Source organism: Onychostruthus taczanowskii, unplaced genomic scaffold (genome assembly GCF_017590055.1).
Source record: "Onychostruthus taczanowskii isolate IOZ18803 unplaced genomic scaffold, ASM1759005v1 scaffold75, whole genome shotgun sequence".
NCBI classification, from domain to species: Eukaryota; Metazoa; Chordata; class Aves; order Passeriformes; family Passeridae; genus Onychostruthus; species Onychostruthus taczanowskii.
Genome location: NW_024505339.1, coordinates 957739 through 979892, shown reverse-complemented (window position 1 = coordinate 979892; position 22154 = coordinate 957739). Strand labels below are relative to the sequence as shown.

General features: G+C 42.3%; 1 protein-coding gene across 1 annotated transcript; it reads right to left on the bottom strand.

The window, feature by feature from the left end:
* Positions 1-530: 530 nt before the first annotated feature.
* On the bottom strand, positions 531-21899 carry SLC6A4 (solute carrier family 6 member 4). Its single transcript, XM_041422943.1, has 14 exons — positions 21628-21899; positions 14301-14893; positions 13489-13623; positions 12675-12894; positions 12139-12277; positions 11632-11766; positions 9835-9938; positions 8984-9111; positions 8561-8673; positions 7367-7498; positions 6185-6284; positions 5720-5820; positions 4193-4360; positions 531-3544 (listed from the first exon to the last, which is right to left on the bottom strand). The coding sequence occupies exons 2-14, from the start codon at positions 14746-14748 to the stop codon at positions 3470-3472; spliced, it is 1998 nt and encodes a 665-aa protein (XP_041278877.1). The 5' UTR covers positions 14749-14893; positions 21628-21899; the 3' UTR covers positions 531-3469.
* Positions 21900-22154: the final 255 nt, after the last annotated feature.

The following is a 22154-nucleotide window of genomic DNA, read 5'->3' as shown; positions in this document are numbered from 1 at the left end:
TGTCTGACAGTGGTCGTTGCTTTTAGAATACATTTTCAACACCTTTTTTTTAATTGCTTTCACTTTTTTTTTGTTGCAAGTTTATCACTTTTATGCTAGAGTAAGGTGTACTTCTATATTTAAAAAAAAAAAAAAGATTTTAAGATTGGTGTTTCCCTAATGATTTTTTCAGCAGACTGAGCAATGAAACAAAGCGTGAGCAAAATTAAATGTAAATGATGCCACTTCATAAAGGCTTGGAGTGAGTTTTATATGTCAGCTAATCAAGTAGTTAAGCACAAACTCCAGAGTGGAGCAGTTTGGTTTTGCTGTTCTGTGTAAACAACTGTAATGAGCTTTGGTTCTTCTGTTGGAATGGAATGAAAGTGTTTAGCAGTGGGCCAGGGTTCAAAAAATCAGGGAAATCCTCTGCTTTTTGTCAGAGGCCTTGCTGGCATTGTAAACTGGTCAAGATACTCTGCTCTTACTTAGAATTGAGATTTTTATCTTTGCTCTTCCCAGAAGAGAGAGGCGCAAGAGACGTCTGCAGATGATTTATGAATATTAAATTTATTACAGTAACAGTTTACAGTACAAGGCACATACTGATGACTTACAATCAGCTTGCAACACTTGTAACTAAACAGCTGCATAAATTAATACAGGTGCATCATGTACAAGTTGGAGGGAATACTTAGTTCTGTACAGCTAAAACTCCAGTTTAATTCTCTTTAAAAGGCAAAGATGGTCCTAATTTACCAGTTTCATGACTTCCTTTTCACTGTTCAGAACAGAGGGTAGGATATACTTGTGGTAGATGAGTGGAAGGTGAGCTGAAGGAATTTTTATGCCTCAAAACACTTTGTAACTGCAGTGCAGTTCATTTGGTTTCAATAGAAGTAATTTCTGTACAAAACCAGTGTTTAAGGTATGGCTACTTGCTGAGCTACCTGATAAATATTGGTTGCTTTACATGTTTTCAGATGGGGATGTGTTAAAAAAAAAAAAGAATTGTATAAATAAATCAATTTCTCAATATTTCAACCACTCAGCTAAATAGAATTACTAAAAAATGAACTTACCATAATAAGATACTTGAATTAGTACACCCTGTAACAAAAAAGTAATGAGAACTAAACTGCCTTTCAAGTTCAGCATTTATAGAATGAAAACATGGATGTATTTTATCTTCGTACTATTCAGGAAGAGAAAAGCCTTTTTAATCTACATTGCTTTTTGTATCATTAAATAATTCTAAGAGTTTTCATCCTCTCTCAGTATCTCAGGACTCAGAGCACATTGGTCTCACATTTCAGCTGTTGCAGGGCTTGTGTTTCTATCAGGGTTTCCTGACTGACTTAATTCACTAGAAAATGTGATATTTCTTGGGAAATCTCTCTGAAACTCTCAGAGAGCCAATGTCTATCCTGTGTCAGTGTCTTAAAAATTGCAAGTTTTTTTTTTGTTCGCTGAACTGCTGTCTGAAGAGGAAAGAAACGGGGTAGGGTTTTCTCCTTTATTTCCCACACTTTGTTGTTGGATATGTACAAATACCTCATTCATCTTACAGTGACATTTCATGTGTATTTTTTCAGTTAGTGAACTCAGAAAATTTAACTTTTGGAAGTAGGTTTCAAATACACTTGAGGCTTAAGCTACAAAACTTTCACATGAGTAGCTGTCCAGTAAGATAGATTTATTGTGTTTTTCTAGTGGTAATTAAAGAACATATTCCCTTTTCAAAAATAGTTCAGGAATCTCAGTTCTGAAAGAACAGTCCTTGTCCCTCTTCAGTTATTTCCTCATTGGAAGTTGGGATTGAGACTTAGATGAACTCAAAAGTCATTATCCAAAGTGGAAGTGGAAGAGGCCTTTCTCTAGGTACACAAAGGGGGAAAACTTTGGCAGAGGGGATGGCAATGTTTTCAGAAGGCAAACACAGCATCCCTGCTTTCCTCTCACCTGACAAGTGCTTCATACCCAGTCATTCCAACAGGTTCCTTAATGCCCCCTGCTCTGGCTGCACAGGGAACCTTGGCAACTTTAGCAAAGGGATACAAAAGAGCCTTTTATCCTCTATTTTATTTTACTTTCATCATCATCTGTGTGCCAGAGTAAAAATACAATGCAAGTTTGTACAGGAATGATGCCTTCCTGGGTTTGTCTGCACTCCCACTGCAGCAGAACTCGTGTCCTCCAGGAGCCAGGGCAGCTGCATTTGGGGAGCACCTGTGTGCATGTCATGTAAAGAGCTTAATGTGGACATGGGTGTTAATTTGTGTGTCAACACCTTGAAATTTAATATAAAGTGTTCTGATGAGAATCAGTCCTGCTGAACTCTACTCAGCTTCTTGCTAAGAAAAAAAAAAAAAAATCCTCTCTTTTTCTTCTTCAGCTTGAAAACCTAATGCAGTCACATCAGAGTATGAGCTACTAAACCTTCAAAGTAGGTTTGGGTAGTTGTAAATGTACTTTTGTCAGCCAGCCAAAAGGATTATTCTAAATTTTACTTCTGTACTAGGAAAGAGGAGGGAAAAAACCCCACAGGCTCCAGCAAATTTTAAGTGTGAAATTAACTGTAAAAAAAAAAAAAAGGGAAGTGAAGCAGAGAAAGAGATCTTTAAGACTGCACTTTTTGGCATGAGAACTCAAAAAGATTCATTGTTGGTTTGTAGTTTGTGTAGCTCTGCCAGGACAATGATTGGTTATGGAAACAGTACAGTAAGTGCTGGCAACTTAAGTGCTTGTCAAGTAACTCACGATAAGTTTTTGTGGCTTGATTGGGTCTAAAGGAAAGTGATGCCTCAAACATCACAAAAAATAATTTTTGTGATTTTTTTATGCAAGAAACAGTAGAAATTGTTACCACCTACAAACCAGAGGAAATGAACACGAGGCCGGTGCTACCAGCTGTGTGTGCTGATGTGTGCAGAGCTGTGCTGCTCAGCTTTTTTCCTCTCTGTCTACTCCACCACAAACCTAGGGAACGTCCTATTTTTGTTTTCCTAGTTTATAAACCCCTGCGTTACTCGAGTAATGTATGGCTATCAGAAATATTTGTGCATTTTCCCATGTAGTTGAAGCAAGTAGAGAACCTTAGAAGCGAATACGACATTGCCCGGTACGAACGATCACACGGAGGGAGGAGACACAGGAGCACTGCCACACACTGGGGGTCTACACCTAATCCTGCCGTGCCTTGCTCGTCCTGGAGGGGCTGCTGCAGGCACTCGGTGCCACTCCCGGAGCAGGGATGTTCCCTGGTGTTCCACAGTGAGTGCTCAGTCCAGCCTGCTTGGAAGTGCACAGTAGATGTCATTGAATTGCTTGGATAAACGTGCTGGAGGCATCACCTTTCCCAATGGTGCCAGTGGTGTGCAGCCTCCGTGGAAAACTGTTTGTTGTCTCAGCTGGAAAGGAGGTTCTTTGGGGGGAGAGGGGGGAAAAGTGACATTTTGTGCTCCTCTTCCCTCCCCAGAACCAGGTCAGCTTATACTGCGTTCATGCGGATGTCTCCAAAGGGAATTTCTGTCGCTGTTTCTGGAGTAATGCTTTTCAGAATACGCTGTTGGAAAGACATCAGAAATTGATTTTAGAGGCAATGTCAGCCATTTAGAAAGAGATTAATAATAAAGTATGACTTTGAGTTACACTTCTTGAGCTACTTAAGAGTGTTTCAGGCCTCTGTTAGCACTATGAAGATGGAAAGTGCTGTAGAAGTACACAGCAGTATTTTTAAAATTATTTGTAACCTTATTGGAATCAAAGCTCTGCAGATGTCATATTAATGCTTTAGGACTTTGCAGTTTACTGGGATACCCTGGGCCAACTAAATATATTCTTTATGATCTGGTATTTATTTAAACTTAGAAGAAATCTCAGTATTGTCATTACAGATTTATGGCAGAGAAATCTTAATGTGTGAGAGAAAAACAAGCTTTTCTTACAGATACACGCCACAAAACCAGCCTTTCACTGCCTTATTTGCTTGACTGGGGAATTTTGAGTGTCTGAAGTGAATTTTAGGAAGACTCTCCAGTTCATCAGAGCTTAAAAAATTACTTGATATAACATTTCATAAAAAATTGTCAGCAGTCTCAGTAAGAACTGGGGAGATTTGTGAGAATTTGGGAACAGAACAGCTAGTAATGATATTTTTAGGAATCACCTCCTTCCTAACAGTCAAACAGAAGCAAGAGAGCATCAGGGATACCTCCTTAAGTGTCCCTGGGGTGATGACCAAGCGATAGACCATGTAGATGGGAATGAAGATGATGGAGGAGGTTCCTATGCAGTAACCCACAACTGTGGTCCAGTAGGGATAATCATAATCAAAAAGCCTCAGCTCAGGAGGGCTGGACAGAAAGCTGCAAGTGACGAACTGAAAGAGAAAAAGGGCAAAGTGTGAATATGTGGATTTTCATGGCACACACTTTGGGAAACTCTGTGTTCCAGCATAGCACTGAAATAAATAGGAAATGAGTAGGACTCAAGATTAAAATATGTTGACACTGAAAAAAAAAATCCTAAATTATACGAGTGTAGATTTAAAACAAATCAACAAATCATGAAACAAAGACCAAGAGGATCCTTCCCAAAGCAGATGCTCTCCACTCTACACTGCTCTCTGTCAGAATAGGAATAGGAAAAAAAGTCAGCTCAGTTACTGCTGTTGGATCATTTTCCTGAGCATATCATTCATGACTGAAACATTCCTTAGGAAACAACAAATACTTTCAGTTGAATATTACAGGAATATTATTTGTGACTGTCCCAGGAAGGATCTCTGACTGGTTTTTTTCCAGAGTATCATCAGAAGCTCAGGATTTACCAGCAAAACTTCCGTACAGAAATGACATCCTACATCCTGAGCTTTCCTTATTTTAGGTGGGTTTCCACAGGGAATACAAACAGCTCTGCCTGGTAACCACATCCCCAGAGCTCTGTGCCTCTCTGTTTTGCTGGTTTAGGAGTACAAAGAGGACAGAAGTATAAAAATTACTGTGGTGTGACATTTGAATTGATAGATTTCTCTTTCTAGGGGTAATAAAATCAAAGTCTGTTAATTATGCCTTGATCATTACAAGTGTTTTGAATTCACTCTGTAGGTCTTAAATCTACATTTTGTGCTTCATAAACTCTATCTTGACCTGCTCTGCTCCCACTAAAGCCAGTAAGAATAAAAGATAGCATGGACTAATTTTAAATCAGGAAATGAGCACTTTATGCTCAGATGTTATTAATAACACTGCCAAGCCAAACACTGGGACAATATTTCCAATTCTGAATTATAGATTTATAATGGTTGTAATTAACTGCTGGAAATTTAAAGTGGAATATTCTAAAGTTGTCCATCAGCAGTTGCTGAGACAGTGTATTTACTTATCTTGGTTCTCCTCCTCTGACAGTATGTTTCATCAGCTTTTATTTCTACATTTTGCTGAGGTAAACATAAGGCAACAAAACAAAATAAATTTGTTTAGCAGAGGGCAGAGGGGTAGTTATTCAGAATCCAGACTTATTCAGCTAATTCAACTACAAAAATCCTTAGAACTGATTTGGTAACAAGACCTTGTAGCATTGTATCGTGTTTTTTACTAATTGAGCCTTTTTTGTTTAACAAAAATTGTTACTAAAGAACTTCTCGGGAGAATTCTGGAATTAAGCTTTTAGAAGGAGCTGCATTGCTCAGTGGTGATTTTCTTGGTGCTGGAAAAAAAAAGCTCTAAAGAAAACTCACCAGAAGGAAAAGGGGACTAATTGCAACCCAGCAAACTCGCCAGTACCAGCCTGGGGCAGAGCCCAGCATTTCTTTCACATCGTTGCAAAACTGGGTGATGCCTGTGGAGACAAGGGGAGGAGAGGGGTGACAGCAGGTCTAAGATTTTCTTAAGTAGATGCTCAACACTTTTTTATGCCCAGCAAGTAAATTCAGAATCTATCCCAGAAGACCATTTTGTTCCTATAACTCTTAATTTTACTAAACCCTTAATTACTCTGAATTATACCTCCTGTTACTTTTAGCTGTCTGTGTACTTCTGTCAGAGAGCTACTAACACTAATTCTCACTGCTTTAGTTATCAATGAGTCTGTAAAAAGCTTTTGTAAACTTTTTTCTGGAGACATGGGTGATCTTGTCTGCAGAAAATGAGGCAATGCTGAGCTGCAGGAGCTCAGGAGTTTGGGTTGGGGTGTTTGGAGGTACCATAGAACCAGGACACAGCCACTGCCTCCAGGAACACGACGGTCAGGACAGCTGGGCCCGTGGCATATTCCTCAAACAGCTTCACCACGTATGCTCCTCCCTGGAAAAAGAGATCAGGCTGTCAGTGTGCCCACGATGCTGCCCTGCTGCTGGTTGGTGCTGCGGCCCGTGGCATATTCCTCAAACAGCTTCACCACGTATGCTCCTCCCTGGAAAAAGAGATCAAGCTGTCAGTGTGCCCGGGATGCTTTGGCTGGAGCAGAGCGTTCACAAGTGGGGAATTCACCCAGTTCTGTCACTTTGTGGCTCTTTCTGCCAGGGAGACCCTGGGGAGCTGCTCACCCTCTGTGGACGCCCCTCACCCCAGGAGCTGCCATGCAGAGAAGCTAAAATCTGCTGGCTGGATTTTAGTGAACAAAGGGAATGGCTTTTTGCATGCCCTCTTCTTTCTCCACCAAGAATCATAGCTACTGAACAGCACATAAATAAAGTGTTACTTTGCTTTCTTTCCATTTGGGATCTAGAACCACGAAGGAGGAGACCTCTTGCAGAGGAACTCAGCATCCTTGTGCAGCAAACACTTCACATAAGAAGGAAGTTACACATAAATGAGCAAGTGGAGCAAAACATGACAGGAAAGCCAAGTATTTCTTTCTATTTCCCCTGTGATTCTTACACTCATTATTCAAAAATTGCTTGTTGTGGGAATGAAATCCACAAGTCCCATGGGAACAATTTGATGTGACTAATGATGATTTCTGCCTTGAAACAGTGAGGAAGATACAGGAAATCCATTACTAGATTTTTTTTTTTTTTTTACATCCAAAATACATTTTACACATTGTGAAGATTATAATAACTATTCATATTATTTTTAAACACAGAGCTTTTGGGAATAAGAAATAAACCACATAAAAATGTGGCTGATTGTCTGCTGACTGATGAGCAGCACCATTTATGATGCATAGCACATCATGAGTTGCAGTAGGATCATTTTACAACATATTTCCTAGTGAAATATCATTCACACTTATTCCAAGTAATAGATTTCTAATGCATAGAGAAAACAGCCTGGAGGTTCAATCTGATTTCTTAAAACTGTCTTCAAAAAATTACCCTCTCCAAGGTGTCGTTGGCAGGAAAGTGCCAGTGAGGGAGGCTGAGGGTGGGTGAGGTACTCACAAATGTCAGGGTTGCCAGTGACCCCAAAAAGCAAATGATGGTCAGACCAAGGACAAACAATTCCCTGCGTTTGCCCCAGACGTGTGGGAATTCATCCAGGACTCCAGTAATCACTCCCTCTAGTCCTGCAAACTGAACAGCATGGAAAAATCACTGGAAAATAGAGGGCAGTGTTACCTGCTTAAAAGTAAGTTTGGGTGCTTAAAGGAGCATTGAAACACTGGTGCTTTGTTCTGCTGTAGAGTTGGTGAGAGGTTTTTAGACAAGCTTTTCCTCCTAACTTTTGAAAACTGTTCACGGTGGGGATTTAGTGTTCAGGTGTCTGTGGGAATGCATTTTCATCCAAAAGCAGTCCTGTGCTACAGGCAGCAGATGTGGAGAAATGAGGTGGTTCAGTAGGACCAAGACTGTGAAATCAGCTGAGTTCAGCCCTGCTGGAAGGAGCTGGTTCTCTACCTGTAAAACCAGACTCACATGACAATTTTTTAGTGTATCTCCAGTTCTCTCACCTTTTAAATCCAAATTGTGTGAAAAAAAATCCAGGTTTTCATAATTGCTTGTAAGCTTACAAGCAAGAAAGGAGCCTGGAAGGCTGCAATCAGCTAGGAGTGTATGAATCAATTTGCTTGTATTTCAGTGTCTTGTTAATTGTCACAGCATGACAGTGACAAATAATTGATTGTATTCAAACCTGTTCAGATGAAAACTGGAGTACCAGTTGCTGTCTTACAGAAGGCAGCTGGCACTGCCAGTCCTGCTGCAAACCCCTCAGTGCCAGGGCAGTGTTTGCAATTCTGTTTCTGTGGTGCCTGACGGGGCCAGGCTGTGTCCCCTGCTGGCGACTCACCGTGCTGTCCAAGCCCAGCGTGAGCAGCATCAGGAAGAAGATGATGGCAAAGAAGGTGGAAGCTGGCATGTTTGCAATGGCCTCTGCATAGGTGATGAAGAGCAGGCTGGGTCCTGGAGCAGAGTTGGGATCACTGTTAGTGCATGCTGTGCACGGTGTCTCCCAGGGGAAAACTTCTCCCCCCAGGCTGCTTTGCCATGTGCAGTTACCACCACGTCTGTGAAACTGCAGTCTGGCTTTTATATGTGGTATTTATAGGCTGATTTTTTTAGCTGTACTGTGTAACAGTGCCCAATAAAGTCAGCGTGCCTGACGGGGCCAGGCTGTGTCCCCTGCTGGCGACTCACCGTGCTGTCCAAGCCCAGCGTGAGCAGCATCAGGAAGAAGATGATGGCAAAGAAGGTGGAAGCTGGCATGTTTGCAATGGCCTCTGCATAGGTGATGAAGAGCAGGCTGGGTCCTGGAGCAGAGTTGGGATCACTGTTAGGACAGGCTGTGCACGGTGTCTCCCAGGGGAAAACTTCTCCCCCCGGGCTGCTTTGCCATGTGCAGTTACCACCACGTCTGTGAAACTGCAGTCTGGCTTTTATATGTGGTATTTATAGGCTGATTTTTTTAGCTGTACTGTGTAACAGTGCCCAATAAAGTCAGCATCCTGAATAATATACTAAATATTTCTCATCACTTGGGCTGCTCTCAATCTAGAAGTACATATACAAATACATTCTATCTAAGAAGCAGTTTGAGATGTGTATGAAACATGAACTTACCAGTGTCTTTGGCAACCTCTGAGACATCTTCATTCCTCATCTCAGCCATGTACCCCAGCACGGTGAAGATGACAAACCCAGACACAAAGCTGGTCAAGCAGTTCACGGTGCTGGTGACCAGAGCATCTCTGCAACAGAAGACCTAACTCTCATCAGGGACCTAACTCTCATCTGCACCTGCTAGAAAGGGTTTACAACTCTTGGTTTACAATCTGGACAGACTCCTGGAAAAACTAAGGGAATACAAGTTAAAAACAAGCAGCAGATTTGAAAGAAAGAGGGGAAAACCCAACCCATTATTGCTTTTTCTTCTCAAATCCATACAGGTGCTGTGGCATCAGTCTGCCACTGGATTGAATGTTGGCTGTATCCTGCTGTTTTAAAAGACCAGGAATTACTACGTGAATATTAAAGAATTGAGGATTTTGTTTTAGAAGTTAGAAATAGATTTTTTTTTCAGGTAACAAGGAAAAAACATAAATTGCCTTTCTGCTCAAGACTATGAAGTAATTTTTTAACTGACTACTGAGATTAAATAACTACAATGTAATGGCTTGACAGGGTTTAGTCCATTTTGTTGTTGCAGGTTTCTACATTTTAGACCTATTGCTGTAAAATTAGTAAAAATTATCTTACTTCAAGGTAGGCAACAGAGGAGAAATGCTTGAGATTGCAGGTTCTCTGTTACACTTACTTCTGATTTCTATGTACACAGGTCTGACAATTTAGTGCCTTTCACCAACACCCTGTTTCTTTTTCATAAATACCCACGTTATATTTTTATATATTATATTTATTTTTATATATATTTTTTATACTAGATTTTACTTGTAGAATAAGGTAGAACTCACTGGTAGCAGTTGTTGTGGAATTTATTGTAGCTGGAATAAGCCAACAGGACCCCAAAACCTGGTCCCAGGGAGAAAAAAATCTGAGCTGCTGCATCCACCCAAACCTGAAAAATATTGAAGGCCGAGAAAAAAAATGCCATGAAACAGATTGAATGAGTTTGGCATATTCAGAATATCACTTAGGTCTGCAAAAGGGTGTTTCACTGGTCTGCCTGTGTCCTAATCCTGGTCTAACATATATTCTGTTGAGAGAGATGTTAAAATATGAATGTTTGTTGTAGAACTGTTGTGGCTGTTGCACTTTTGCCATCATCTTAGATTAATTCAGTGAATTACCTGTAATCAATTTAATACAAGTTTTGCAGTGTATAGAGAACTTTATACCCATGATTTTGAAGTCTTCCAAATCTTCCACCAAACTCTGTGTGCTGTGGAATAGCCCTGTGCTTGGCAATGTATCCTCCAGGCTGTGTAGACTTTTCCTAGATTTATGGAAATCCATTTGACTGTGTGGATGCAGTTCTGGTTCTTGGGGCTCAATTCAGCTTTGTTGTAGCTGTGACAGATGCAAGTGTGATGATCTTGTTATGAAAAGCTTGTTGTACTTGAAAAGTGGCCACAGCCCTAATGAGTAATGTTCTAAAGTACAATATCAGCTCTCTTTCTGAAGGTGAAAGTCCTCATTCATTTATTCTCTTTTGATTGAAACATGGAGTTCATTACAACTCATTTCTAATATTCTCTCCCATCGTGTGAGGCCATCCTGTATCACCCAGACAGAGCTCTGTCATCACCCAGCTCACAGATTGCAATCTGCTCTCCTCACTCCAGATACATCCAATACAATATCAATGCCCTTTATTGCTTTTTCAGAAGATGTGGTTCCTTATTGGAGATGCTGCTTTATCAGAGACTGGTGTCTTTTCATTTCCTCTTCATTCAAAACTCTCCATATCAGCTGGGCAGCAGCAGACTTGCAAACATTGGAAATTTTTAATCTTCATGTTTGTAGTATTTATTGCTTTGGGGTTTTTCCATCACCCTCCTCACCAGACACTTTCACAGGCAGTGGAGTGAGCACAGCCTTGAGCCTGATGGATTGCTTGTCATCCAGAGAGTTCAAGGCTGGATCAGACACTGGAGAGCCTGGGGTTTGTTGGTTAGCTCAGTTTGTCCTCATCCCTGCTTCCCTCTCAAATTTTGGTGGTGTATGCAGGCCTGACTGATTTATTCCTCCTCCACAGGCACTTACATGAGTTACTGGGCCAGGGTTTAGTTGATGTCTGTGGGCTCATCTGCCAAAGCTTGTTACAGGCTGGAGACAGGAGTTTCTGCTCCAGTAACCTGCACTATTTACACAGGGGCAGCTGTGGACACTGTAGGGCTGTACTCGTCCCCTTAAACCAAAAATCTGCAAGTCCACCACTTGTTAGGGTTTAATAAATTCACTTTTCTCGGTGTGACTCTCACAGGGGAAGGATTTTGTTGCTGTGTAGGAGCACTCACAGCTTCTCACTCAGTGTCAGCCTGGTCACCACTGTCCCAGTGAAAAAGGATTTGGTCACTTGTTTTCTTCTAATCAGATCACTCATTCTGTTCAACCACTGTATGGGAGCTCTGCCTGTAGTTCAAGCTAAATTGAGGGTGGACTCTAAAATTATTTATAATTATGAAAGTAACATGGACTCAGACTTTTAAGTCCGTGCTAAGACATTTGTTCAGTCATGCTCTATGCATCTATGGTGATACACATATGGACAGACTGAAAGCAAATCTCCCTTTTATAAAGTTCTTTACCTCAGTGGCCAGGAGTTTCTGCCAGTCAGGTTTCAAATAGTAGAGGACACCCCTCCAAGCCCCAGGCAAAGTTGCACCTCTCACGAGCAGGATGAAGAGGATGATGTAAGGGAACGTGGCAGTCACCCAAACCACCTGTGAGGGAACATGGTGAGAGCGTTTGCCATGGGGGGAAAGTTAGCAGGGATAATAATTAATTAATCATGTTATATGTCTTAGCATTTATAGCATCTTCACATGAGCCTCTCTGCAGGTCTGTGAACAGGCAGTTTGCACATCTGAGCCCTTTCCCTGGCAAGCTTGGTTCTGCCCAGAGAACAGTGGTGTCATTTATTTTTGTTCTCTATTGCTTGGATAAGATTAGCAGTCACCGTACAGCGAGTGCTCCCCAAATACACCAGCCCATAATCCCTGTCGTGAAAACAACCTGAGCTGATCCCCTGGCAGTCAATTGGCTCAGGTAGAACTGCCTCAAGACAAGCTGATGTGTCTTGCTTTTGCATTCACCTTGCCAGATGTTTTGACCCCTTTCCAGATGCTGAAGTACACAATGGTGAAGATCAGCAGCAAGCAGAGGGTCAGCTGCCAGCTAATGCCCCCCAGGTCATCCAGCCCATTGGACCTGTGCACCTGCAGCACCTGGCGGCTGCAAGAGGAAAGAAAAACACAGCAGAGATACTTTTTAAACAAATGCTTACATTAAATGTGCATTTAACAGTCCCACTCTGTGGTCTGAGCATTATAAGGGATCCTGAGATCTTGATAAGCAGCCTTCAAAGTCACGACATTTGGGATTCATTTTATTTTACTTAAAAGTTTGATATTAACAGCACACCAGTGATGATAAGTGACAGCAGACAGCAACTGGGAAAATCCTAAAACACAGAGCATCCCCCATGCACCCTAAGGTTACACCCCCCTACAAAAATCTAGGGATTTGAAGGGGATGCCATCAACAGTCAGCCCTGCTGCCCTCTGAGGAAAACCTCGCTGGTGTTCCAGCAGTCTGGCTACCACCACCATCCTCACTTACATGCACTTACGTATAAAATTCTTCTGCAGGAGAGATGGAGTGCAGGGACCAGCTGACATTGTCCTTGCTGAAGTAGTTGGTGCAGTTTCCTGTGTTCCAGGGGTTTGTGCAGCTGGTCCAGGGCAGCTCCGCCGTGAAGGAGGAGATGAGGTAGTAAAAAGCCCAAGCCATGATGGTGTTGTAGTAGGAGGCTACGTAAAGATCTATGATACAGATGGCAAAGCCAATTCCTGGAGGGGCAGGAGATAATTGCACTCAGTCAGTGTAAGTTTTAGGCAAAAAAAAAAAAAATTGGTTTTCACATCAACAACCATTTGTCTAAGGCAGCTCTGCAGGAGGAACACACATCCTCCCAAGTTTTTACAACACTGGCATTTCTTGTGACTTCAGAAACACTCTGATTCCAGCAAAGCATCCTTAATCAAGACAGAACATTTTTATAAAGAGATATTTTCTATGTGTTCCTAAATTTCTGCAATTTAGAAATAGGCATCTTGCAGTCTCAGTAAATAGAAAAAGATCAGAGCTACAGCACTGGGAACAAGAGTAAAAGAGGATTTTGAACAGTTCCTTTTATTCTTTAGAATTTTAGGCTTGGTCAGCCTCACTCTAATCAATTTGAGTTGCATACTGTACAAGTATGCAAGAGTACACACACATGTACAGGTGTACCAGGAGTTTTAGGAAAGCTTTCTTTGTAAAGCCAAAATCTTGTGTAGGACAAGTCTTACTTGGCTTTATGAGATTTTCTTTTTGCCCCCTGAAATGCCACCTTTATAGGAAGATTTTCCAGTTATTCAGAAAGTTCTGTTTCCCTTTGTTACCTTTGAATATAGGACATATTTTCCTCCAAATGGAAATACAGCCATTCCTGTGGTACTGTCCTAGTGCTAATTCCATATAGAAGAGAGGAATCCCTCCAAAGAGAGCCATGATTGTGTAAGGAATGAGGAATGCCCCTGCAAGAGAGAAAGCAGATGATTGTAACTCTTCACAGACTTCTCTTCCAACACTACCAGCACTCCATAAACAGGAGTTCCTTTTATCCCACAGGAAAATGCATATCCCCTCCCTAGCCAGCACACCTCTGAATTACTGTGGGATTCCTCATAAGAGTTCACACTCAGCAGTGTGAACAAGAAGCAAACTTCTCACATTTCTGCAACACAGGATTCACCAAGACTCCACTGACTCTCACAGCTGTGAGATGGGCTACAGATAAAATTATTAATTTCTCCAATAAAATGCCTTTGTTACATCAGAGAGACGAAAGTCCTTTCTAAGATCTCCTTGATTAGATTTTAGATTTGTATTTTGTCTCTTATGTCAGTGAGTCAGAAACCCAGCCTTCCTCATGGGTTGGTTTAAGCATGTTGGTTTATCAGATTTTAAAATGCTCCTTGGGAAAGGGATTGAGGTGTTGGAGTGTGGGTCTGCACCTATGTGGTTCTCAGCTTCTAGTTGTGCTGTGCTAAACAGCTGTTCTGTGATTATCCTATCTCAATATTTAGGTTCTTCAGTGAATAATTTCTCCTTGATCATTTGTTACACATGATATTTTAAAAGCCACTAAACCATCCATTTATCAACCAAGAAATTCAGCACTAAGGAGCAATGAGCATGAGTGGGCACTGACCTCCTCCATTCTGATAGCAGATGTAAGGAAACCTCCACACATTTCCCAGATCCACTGCGTATCCAATGACAGAGAGGAGAAAGTCAATTTTTTTGCTCCAGGTCTCCCTGTCCTCCAGCTCCATCAGCTGCTGCTGAGCCTCGGCCCCGCAGGTGGTGGACGTGGTGGTGGTGGTGGCTGCTGGGGCCGTGCCCTGGGCATCCTCCCCCTCTGCATGGCAGGGAGCTGAGCTTTGAACCCCCGAAAAACCATTGGAGATCTGAGCTGCCTCCCCTTTGTCCCCCTGGCTCGGCTGGACTTTGTTGCCGTCCTCCACCAGCCGCAGGGCAGGTTTAGGGTTCCTGACCAGAAGTCCGTTCTCTTTGCAGTCTTCTCCTTTGCTGCAGTCTGAGGCATCTTTCTTGGAAGTCAGGGGCTCTGTCTCATTGCTCGTGGCCTTTTTTTCCATTTTTGCTGAGATTGGTTCTGGTCACTTGCAGACAGGCAGCACCACAGGGTCCCTTCGGGGTTTGTCTTCCCACACCTTTATTCCCAGCACTTTTAGAATTCCTCTTCCATACTTAAATCCATCAGATTGAAGGCACAAGCACCATCTAAGAAATGAAAAAAAGTTGAAAATCCATGACAAGCTTTACTGGTGCTGGTAATTTTCAAGGTACAGCCAGCAGATTCTGTGATTAAAATACAGAGGTAATTAACCATCACAGCATGCAGTGTGAATCACAGAGCAGATAATCTGGGATTTTGTCCAGAGAAAGGCAAGAAGAAATCATCTCTTTGACAGCAGAACCTGGTGTACCTGGATCACACCCTCTCAGGAGGATCTGCTGGACTTTGTGCATTGCTGGACACCTCACACCCAGTCACAGTCCTGCTGTCTTCTGGTATCACCTTCTCCTCTGAACACTGCTGGGCTCCCAGTTTGCAAACTGAGGGCAGAGCTTAGTGGGACTTTTATTTTCATTTTCACAAGTTCATCCTGCAACTCATCCACTCATCTTGTGGCAATTTCTAGATTCACCCGGTATGAAGGGAAAAGAGTTCATGAAACAAATATGAGATAACCACGATATAAAAATTACATTTCATGACCACCTTTCTTCAGAAATCCCACAGTGTCTGCTCTGTTTAGCAGCAGATGTGGAAGGCTTAAATGAAACTTTAGAAAATATTTAAATATCAGTGGTTTTGCATCAACTAACTTTTGAGGCTCAGTGAACACCAATAACAAGAAGAGGTCAGAAACTTCAATTTGATTCTTCTCATTAAGAACTAACATGAGTCTAAAGGACAAAACTTGTCCCTGGTTTTATCTGACTCCCTGGGCAAATAAAGCATCTTTCCTTCAGTTTGGGTCTGCTGACACGGTGGTGCCAGCCCTGGGAAGGGTGGTGGGCACTGCTCCTGGCCACTGCCAGCAAAAAAAAAACCAGGCATTGGGAGGATCCCTGGCTTCTCTGCCCTCTTCTGATGTGCTAAAAACAGAATCCAAGGGAAATAAACCATCCTGAAATAAAGTCACACAATCAACTTTTCCTGCAGAACAAAGATAACAGAGGAGTTGTGATGCTGTGAGCAGGTCAAGTTTTGTTTTCTGCTGATTTGTTCAGGTAAACACCCAGCTGCCTTTACCCAAGAAAACCTTGGAACAGGAGCTGATCCCCTGTGCTGTAAATTCCCCAGGGCAGTAACCCTGCTTTATTGCCAGCAAAGAGTCACACAATCTACACCATGCCAAGATTAAATTATTACAATTACATCTAATTTTTCCCTTTCAAAACATTTTATCGTGGTAGTAAATGTCATTGTCACATCCTAGCAGAAAAAATAAGCATTATTTCACTTATAACTGCAGGAAAAAACTAAAACAGAGAAGGGATATGATTTGCTTATTTCTAGAATTTGCTGATTATCAGAGCTATTAAAACTCAAGTTTTTCCCAGCTTTCCACCTTTTGCAAAGACAGCTTGTTGAACCTTTTATAAACATTTCTCAGTGCAAGCAGAAAGAGAAGGAAAGTCATTGAGCTGCAGAGCAAACAGGAGGATGGTTTTGAGGTAAAATTCACTTGAAAATATTTCTTACAGCTTTCAGAAATTTTTAGTTCTTCAGGCTTACATTCTGTCTCTACCCAAACAGTCTCTTTTTTGTCATACAGCAAGCAGTGCATCATTAATGTGAATTCTTACAAGAGCAAGTGCTTTGCTGCCATTAATTAAAACCATCCACAAAGACTGAAACATCTTCAGATTCAGAGAAAAACACCAGGGCAAAGGACAGGACATTCTCTTTTACCTGCAGGACTATAAAACCTGAATGTCTTTGGAGTCCATAACCTTCTAAATGTCCCAAAAGAGGTTCTGGAGATGGAAACAGCCCTGGTGGCCACACAGAAATCCAGGGGAAGGCCACAGCCAATCCTCCCCTTGTACAGAGCATGGCAAATACCAGGTGGGAATATGGAAAAGTAACCTGAGCCCTTCTGGACTTTACACCTCTCACCCATAAATGGGAGCACAGTAAAGGATGTTGATTCAACTGCATTATCTCATGGGGCTGATTTTTCCATACCTGAGGCTTAAACTCTCAGTGTGTTTGTAAAACTCTTTATTTCTGCACATTTTTAGTGCTTTCTTTACTAAGGGGAGGTCAAGGAGTGTATTGTTGATATTCAGGATTTGTGACACCCAGGATTGTTTTCTGTCCAGACCTAAACTCCTTCTCCTGTTCTTCTGCACACCACAGGAAAAAAAAAAATTATTATTTGAAATACTTTGGTTGAATTTTCAGTAGTTTGAGCCTCAAATATGCAAAATTAGATGTGAATTTTCAGGGGCTCCAGCTGAGATCAGAACTATTTCTTTCTGAAAAAGGAATTACAGTTTGTCAACTAGGAAATCTCTGGAGTGATGAAGTCCGTGGCTACACAGTGGAGTTCACAGGGGCATAGTTGGCACATGAAGCAGAACAGTTTCAGATTATTTCATTACAACATAAAAAATTGTGGGAGAATGGATATTTTTGTTTGCTTTGCTACAAATCAAGAAAAAAAAAATGAAGGCACTGTGAGCACTACAAAGAGTGTAAAGAGCTTCAGAGAGAGCTCTTGGGGTGGGAAATGTGCTCGGACACCAGGGAAGATACCCAGGAGAAAATGAGCCCAAAAGTGAAGGATTTTGCCCACCTCAGCCTCCACTTCTGCTCTGCACAGATCCCCAGTCTGGTGAACGATGACAGCAGTGATCTCAGAAATATCATTTATTACCTGTTTTCAATCTGAGCTGTCCCAAAGGTTGCTGTTACATAACTGCACCGTGGCTCCTTATCAGCCCTAATTAGCAGCAGGAGAAAAAGGAGATAAAAAGGGGAAGAAGACAGAGCTGTGTGCTTTCCTTCCCCTTTGATCTGTGCTTGGCAGACGTGACTTTGTTCCTCTGGGAAGCCTGGTGCCCCGAGCTGGGGTTGTTCTGCAGGGCAGCTCCCTCCAGGAGCCAGCCCTGGGAATGTCCCCCTCCCTTGGCAAAGAGTGACTAAGGAGGAGTGACCCCGGAGTCCTCCACGGCTCTCCCAGCTTTGTTGAAAACATTTGGGTGGATAACTGAAGGCTTGTGTTTGCACACGTGGTGCTGCAGCCACCAACGCACTTCACATCAGTCAAACATTAATTAAATTATATTTATTTATCTCCCACACGGAGACGAACTTGAACCGACACTGCAGAAGTAAAATCCCTGCATATTCCTTGATGCACACATCCGGCTCCTGTGCCTGTACCAGAGCAATCCTCCAGGAGCATCCCTGGCCTGGAGCCCGGTTCCTGCTGCTCAGGCGCTGGAGCATCTCCCGTTTATTCTGGAGGCTCGCAGTGACCTCTCCTGGCAGTGCGGGAATCCCTCGCCTTTCAGAGTAAACAACTCTTCCCAGCACCACAACAACGGGATTTTCCTGCTCTCGGCGCTTTTTAGAGGAGGATTTGGCTTTTCGTGTGTCAGGGGGAGCGAAGCGATGGGGCTGAGGTGCAGCAAGGAGCAGATGCTGCCAGGGAGGCGAATCCGGGGTCCCGGGAGCTGCCGGGTTTGAGCTGGGGCTGCAGAGCCTCCCCAGCCCTCACCCACCCCCTGTGCCCCCCATTCCAGCCCTCACGGCTGCAAAATGTGTAGGTTTGTATGAATATCGCTTCACACAAACGATGTTCCCTTTTCACCTGCTGGTTCCATGGACGTGGGGAAGCAGCGCTCGCTGGGCTGCACAAAACTCAGCCCCAGCTTCCCTCCTCTGCTCTCCATCCTCCTGCCTCCAGCCCTTCCCAAGCAGGGAGCTGAATCCCTTTGGAACTCGAGAAGAGCCAGCCCAGGGTGTTGGCAAACAGAATCAAAGGCCGGGATGGTTCCTGTTAACTTGACCTAAATCTCACATTTATCGCAGAGAATTGGAGCTGGTTGAAGTTCCAGCTCCTGACTCACACGACACCTTGCAGCTCACCCAGGCAGTTGTGCAGAAATGGAAACAGTCCAAGGACGTTACTTTCATCTCAAATATCAAGCAAGAAGTTTGTGTGAGAAGATAGAATCACTCACCCCAGGCAGGAGAGGGCTGTGCTGTTTGCCTGGACCTGTTCTCACCTCTCAGCCACAAATGAGCCAGAGAGGTTTCATGATTTTCCTCTGAGTTTGCAGAGGTCAGGAGCAACCCTTAAATCAAAGTATCGTGGAATATATTTCCCCATACTGTGAGGGCTTGTTAAAAAATTTAAAATTTCAGCCAATTAAATTGCATTGCTCTCAATTATGGTGAATTTTGCCTGCTGTGTGTCATACACAAGTCATATTTAGGTTCATAATGCTAAAAAGAATTGGTGCCTTTTGATGTTGAATGTGTTCGCTTTTACTGATTTCTTTAAAAAATGAGTACCCAGAATGTCCTTTCCTGTTAGCTCATTAGCAAGTGTGACAGTCTCTATTTCAGATTTCAAAACCTGATAATCAAAACTACTTGGGAGCCACAGAACTGGGGCATTAGGTGTAAAGCAGATCTAAGCTGATATCTAGACCATCCCTCCACAACTGAAAATTGATTTGTTCAGGGGATTTTTTTTTAGAAATTCTTTTCTAGTTGAAGAGAATCAAAATAAAGAGTGATCAAACCCCACTGAAATTAATGGTCCAGTGAATTGTAACAGGTTTGATCCCAGTGCCAATGATTTTAAATGTTACAAAAGTTGGGTGCTTTGGCACAGCACTGTGGAGTATTTTGAGTGGAATCTTTGAGCATGCAGGTGGCAAAATGGACAAAATATCCTTTGTATGGATATTTGAGCGTTCCAAGGGCTCCCTCACGTTCCTGCTAAAGCAGAGTGAGCTCAGCAAGTCCTGCTGGTGAGACAATGGCCCTCAAAGCCCTCAAAGGCTGCTTCCCAAGGAGTGGCACCAGGAGAGGTGAACTCCTGTGCTCCCAGGGAGGGCTGCACAGGGGGAGTGGGAAAAGGGCTCCTCTGAAAGCAGCACTTGGAAATAGAAACCTGCACTGGGAGTTCCACATCACAATCGTGTCCCTGTCCCAGTCTGAAATTAAAAAGTCATCAGGAAAGAGAGATTCTTACCTTTAAAATTCTGTAAAGAAAGGCACTGCGCTGTAGTGGGAATGCTGCCAGACTGGTGTCAGTCATTTAAAGGAGGGGAAATGCATTTTTTTGGCTTGAGAGTGTCTGTGTGGAGTGCAAGGAAACAGATAAGCTTGGGGGGATGATATTGCTTTTGTATTCTTCCTTCAATTATTTATACACACTTGAAGGAAGGGTCCTAACACATCCCTGAATAAATGGAGCACCATCCCTTGGTAACAGATGATGTTCCTCTGAAGGGGATTTGTTAATGGCTATCTCCAAATTACAGCCCTGAATTCAGGCTCCAAGTTCCACTCGAGTTCTGTATGAAACATTTATCCCACAGGCAGGGCTCACTGTGTTCTGTCAGTTCTGCCAGACACAGAGCTGCAAACACACAGGCTGGGAAAAGAGTTCAAACACGAGCATCAGGAAGGAGAACAAGACACAGAATTAATATTTCTTTAGGCTGTTACTAATAAAAACTCAGCAAATTATATTTCCATGGAGGAAAGCAGGAAAGAACTTAAATGCACTGCACGTTTCCATGTGTGGGAATAATTTTGTGTTGTTATTAAATTCTAGTTTTGGGGTAGTTTTTCTGAAATTCATCATACCCTGTCCAATTAGAAAATGGTCACAACAGTCACTTGCTATATGAGAAGTTTGCAAAGTATTCTCCAAGGAAATTATGGTTAATTCACCATCAAAATCACCAGAAGATGCAGCCCAAGTGTTTGAGCCCTTCCCTGGTAAATGTCTGACAACCCACATTAAAAAAAATGCCACAACATTTTCAAGAATCCAAATCCATTAAATGCCTGATCCCTTTTCCCCCAGGCTTTCTTAACATATCAAAACATGTTTTCCTTGCCTATTTATATATTCAGTTGCATTGCATTCCTTAATTAAACTCCATATTTCTTACTGAACTAACCCAGCAAGCCAGTTGGTTTCAGTAAACATGATTGACTATAAATGTATAGGACATGCTCTTCAGATTTATTACTTGCAATAAATCTGTCCCATTGAGTTCAATAATTTACTGTGCTGGAACCATTTACCTTTTAAAATATAACTTAATACAGTTAATAAAGCTCACTTCACCCTTTCAAAATAAATAACAGCTTAAATTGCCTATATTTTCTTCTTTTTCCTTCAGATTCTGCTGCTTTCCTTCATTTTTCCTTACAGTTTAATGCTTTTTTTATAAGCCTTAAATAACTTTACATCTGTAATGCAGTTATGTGGACTGCCAAAACTCTTAAGTTTAGATTGTCAGAACTTGTTCTCCTACAGGCATTTGACTCCCAACATTCATAACTGCTGGACAAGTGCCTGAAAATGACAGAGCAGAGCATGGAACAGCAGGAAAGAAATAAAAGGCACTAAAAGTTTTAAAAACTCAAGGAAAACTAAAACTAAAATCAATGTATCTTTTTTTTTTTTTTTTGCCCCCGAAGCTTTGTTAGATGAAAAAATGTTTTAGAAATTGTCAAAGACCTTAAAGCAGATTTTAAAACAAACAAAACCTAGAGCAGAGATTTCAGCCTGTCGCTCGTGTTTCAGATTTTATAACTGAAACGCAACGAGGAGGGAAAGTTAATGAAAGTGCAGCTCTGCTGCTGCAGGGGGGCAGCTCTGAGGAGCAGCTGTCTCTGTGCCTGCCTCAATTTCATAAAAGTGCTTCAGCCACGGCTGAGCAAAGACAAAATGATGAAGTACCTGTGTGCGGGGTCGGTCCGGAGCGCTGCCCTTGCTCGAGTCCCCTTCAGCCACATTTACCTCAGCCTGTGGCCAGCTCAGCATCCTGGGGAGCTTTTTGTACCCCAGTCCCCCTCACATGGTCTGATTTCCAGATAATCTGCTGCCAAAGAGCTCTTTAAGAATTTTTTGCGTCACTTTAGTCGAATAAACTTTATGTTTCACCAGGGCTGCGGCTCAGTTTTCCTCCTAGAGGTGGGTGGCTACATTTGCCTGCTCTGATCTGTTCAGCAGGATCCAATGAAGGCAGAGGCAGAAGGAAGGGGAGCTTTCCTGGGAAGGGACAGCTTTGCTGGGTGTTGTTATAAATATAAATAACAGGATGGGGGTGAGGATGGACACCAAGTTTTGAGGGAGGCAGTGAATTAGAAATTTCTGTAGATTACAGGAGCATAGGAAGGGGATATTAGCACAATAAAAGGGCTTGAAAATAATAATTTCTTTTCAATAATTCTGAATAGTTGCATTATTTTAATAAAGAAATAAGG

What these genes read in the sequence shown, in the direction of transcription:
- SLC6A4 (XM_041422943.1), bottom strand. Translation starts at nt 14,748, where the DNA reads ATGGAAAAAAAGGCCACGAGCAATGAGACAGAGCCCCTGACTTCCAAG. An exon ending in AATATGTCCTATATTCAAAG is followed by an intron (nt 12,895 to 13,488) that starts GTAACAAAGGGA and finishes CTGCCCCTCCAG; the next exon opens with GAATTGGCTTTGCCATCTGT. An exon ending in AGAGGTTGCCAAAGACACTG is followed by an intron (nt 8,674 to 8,983) that starts GTAAGTTCATGT and finishes ACTCTGCTCCAG; the next exon opens with GACCCAGCCTGCTCTTCATC.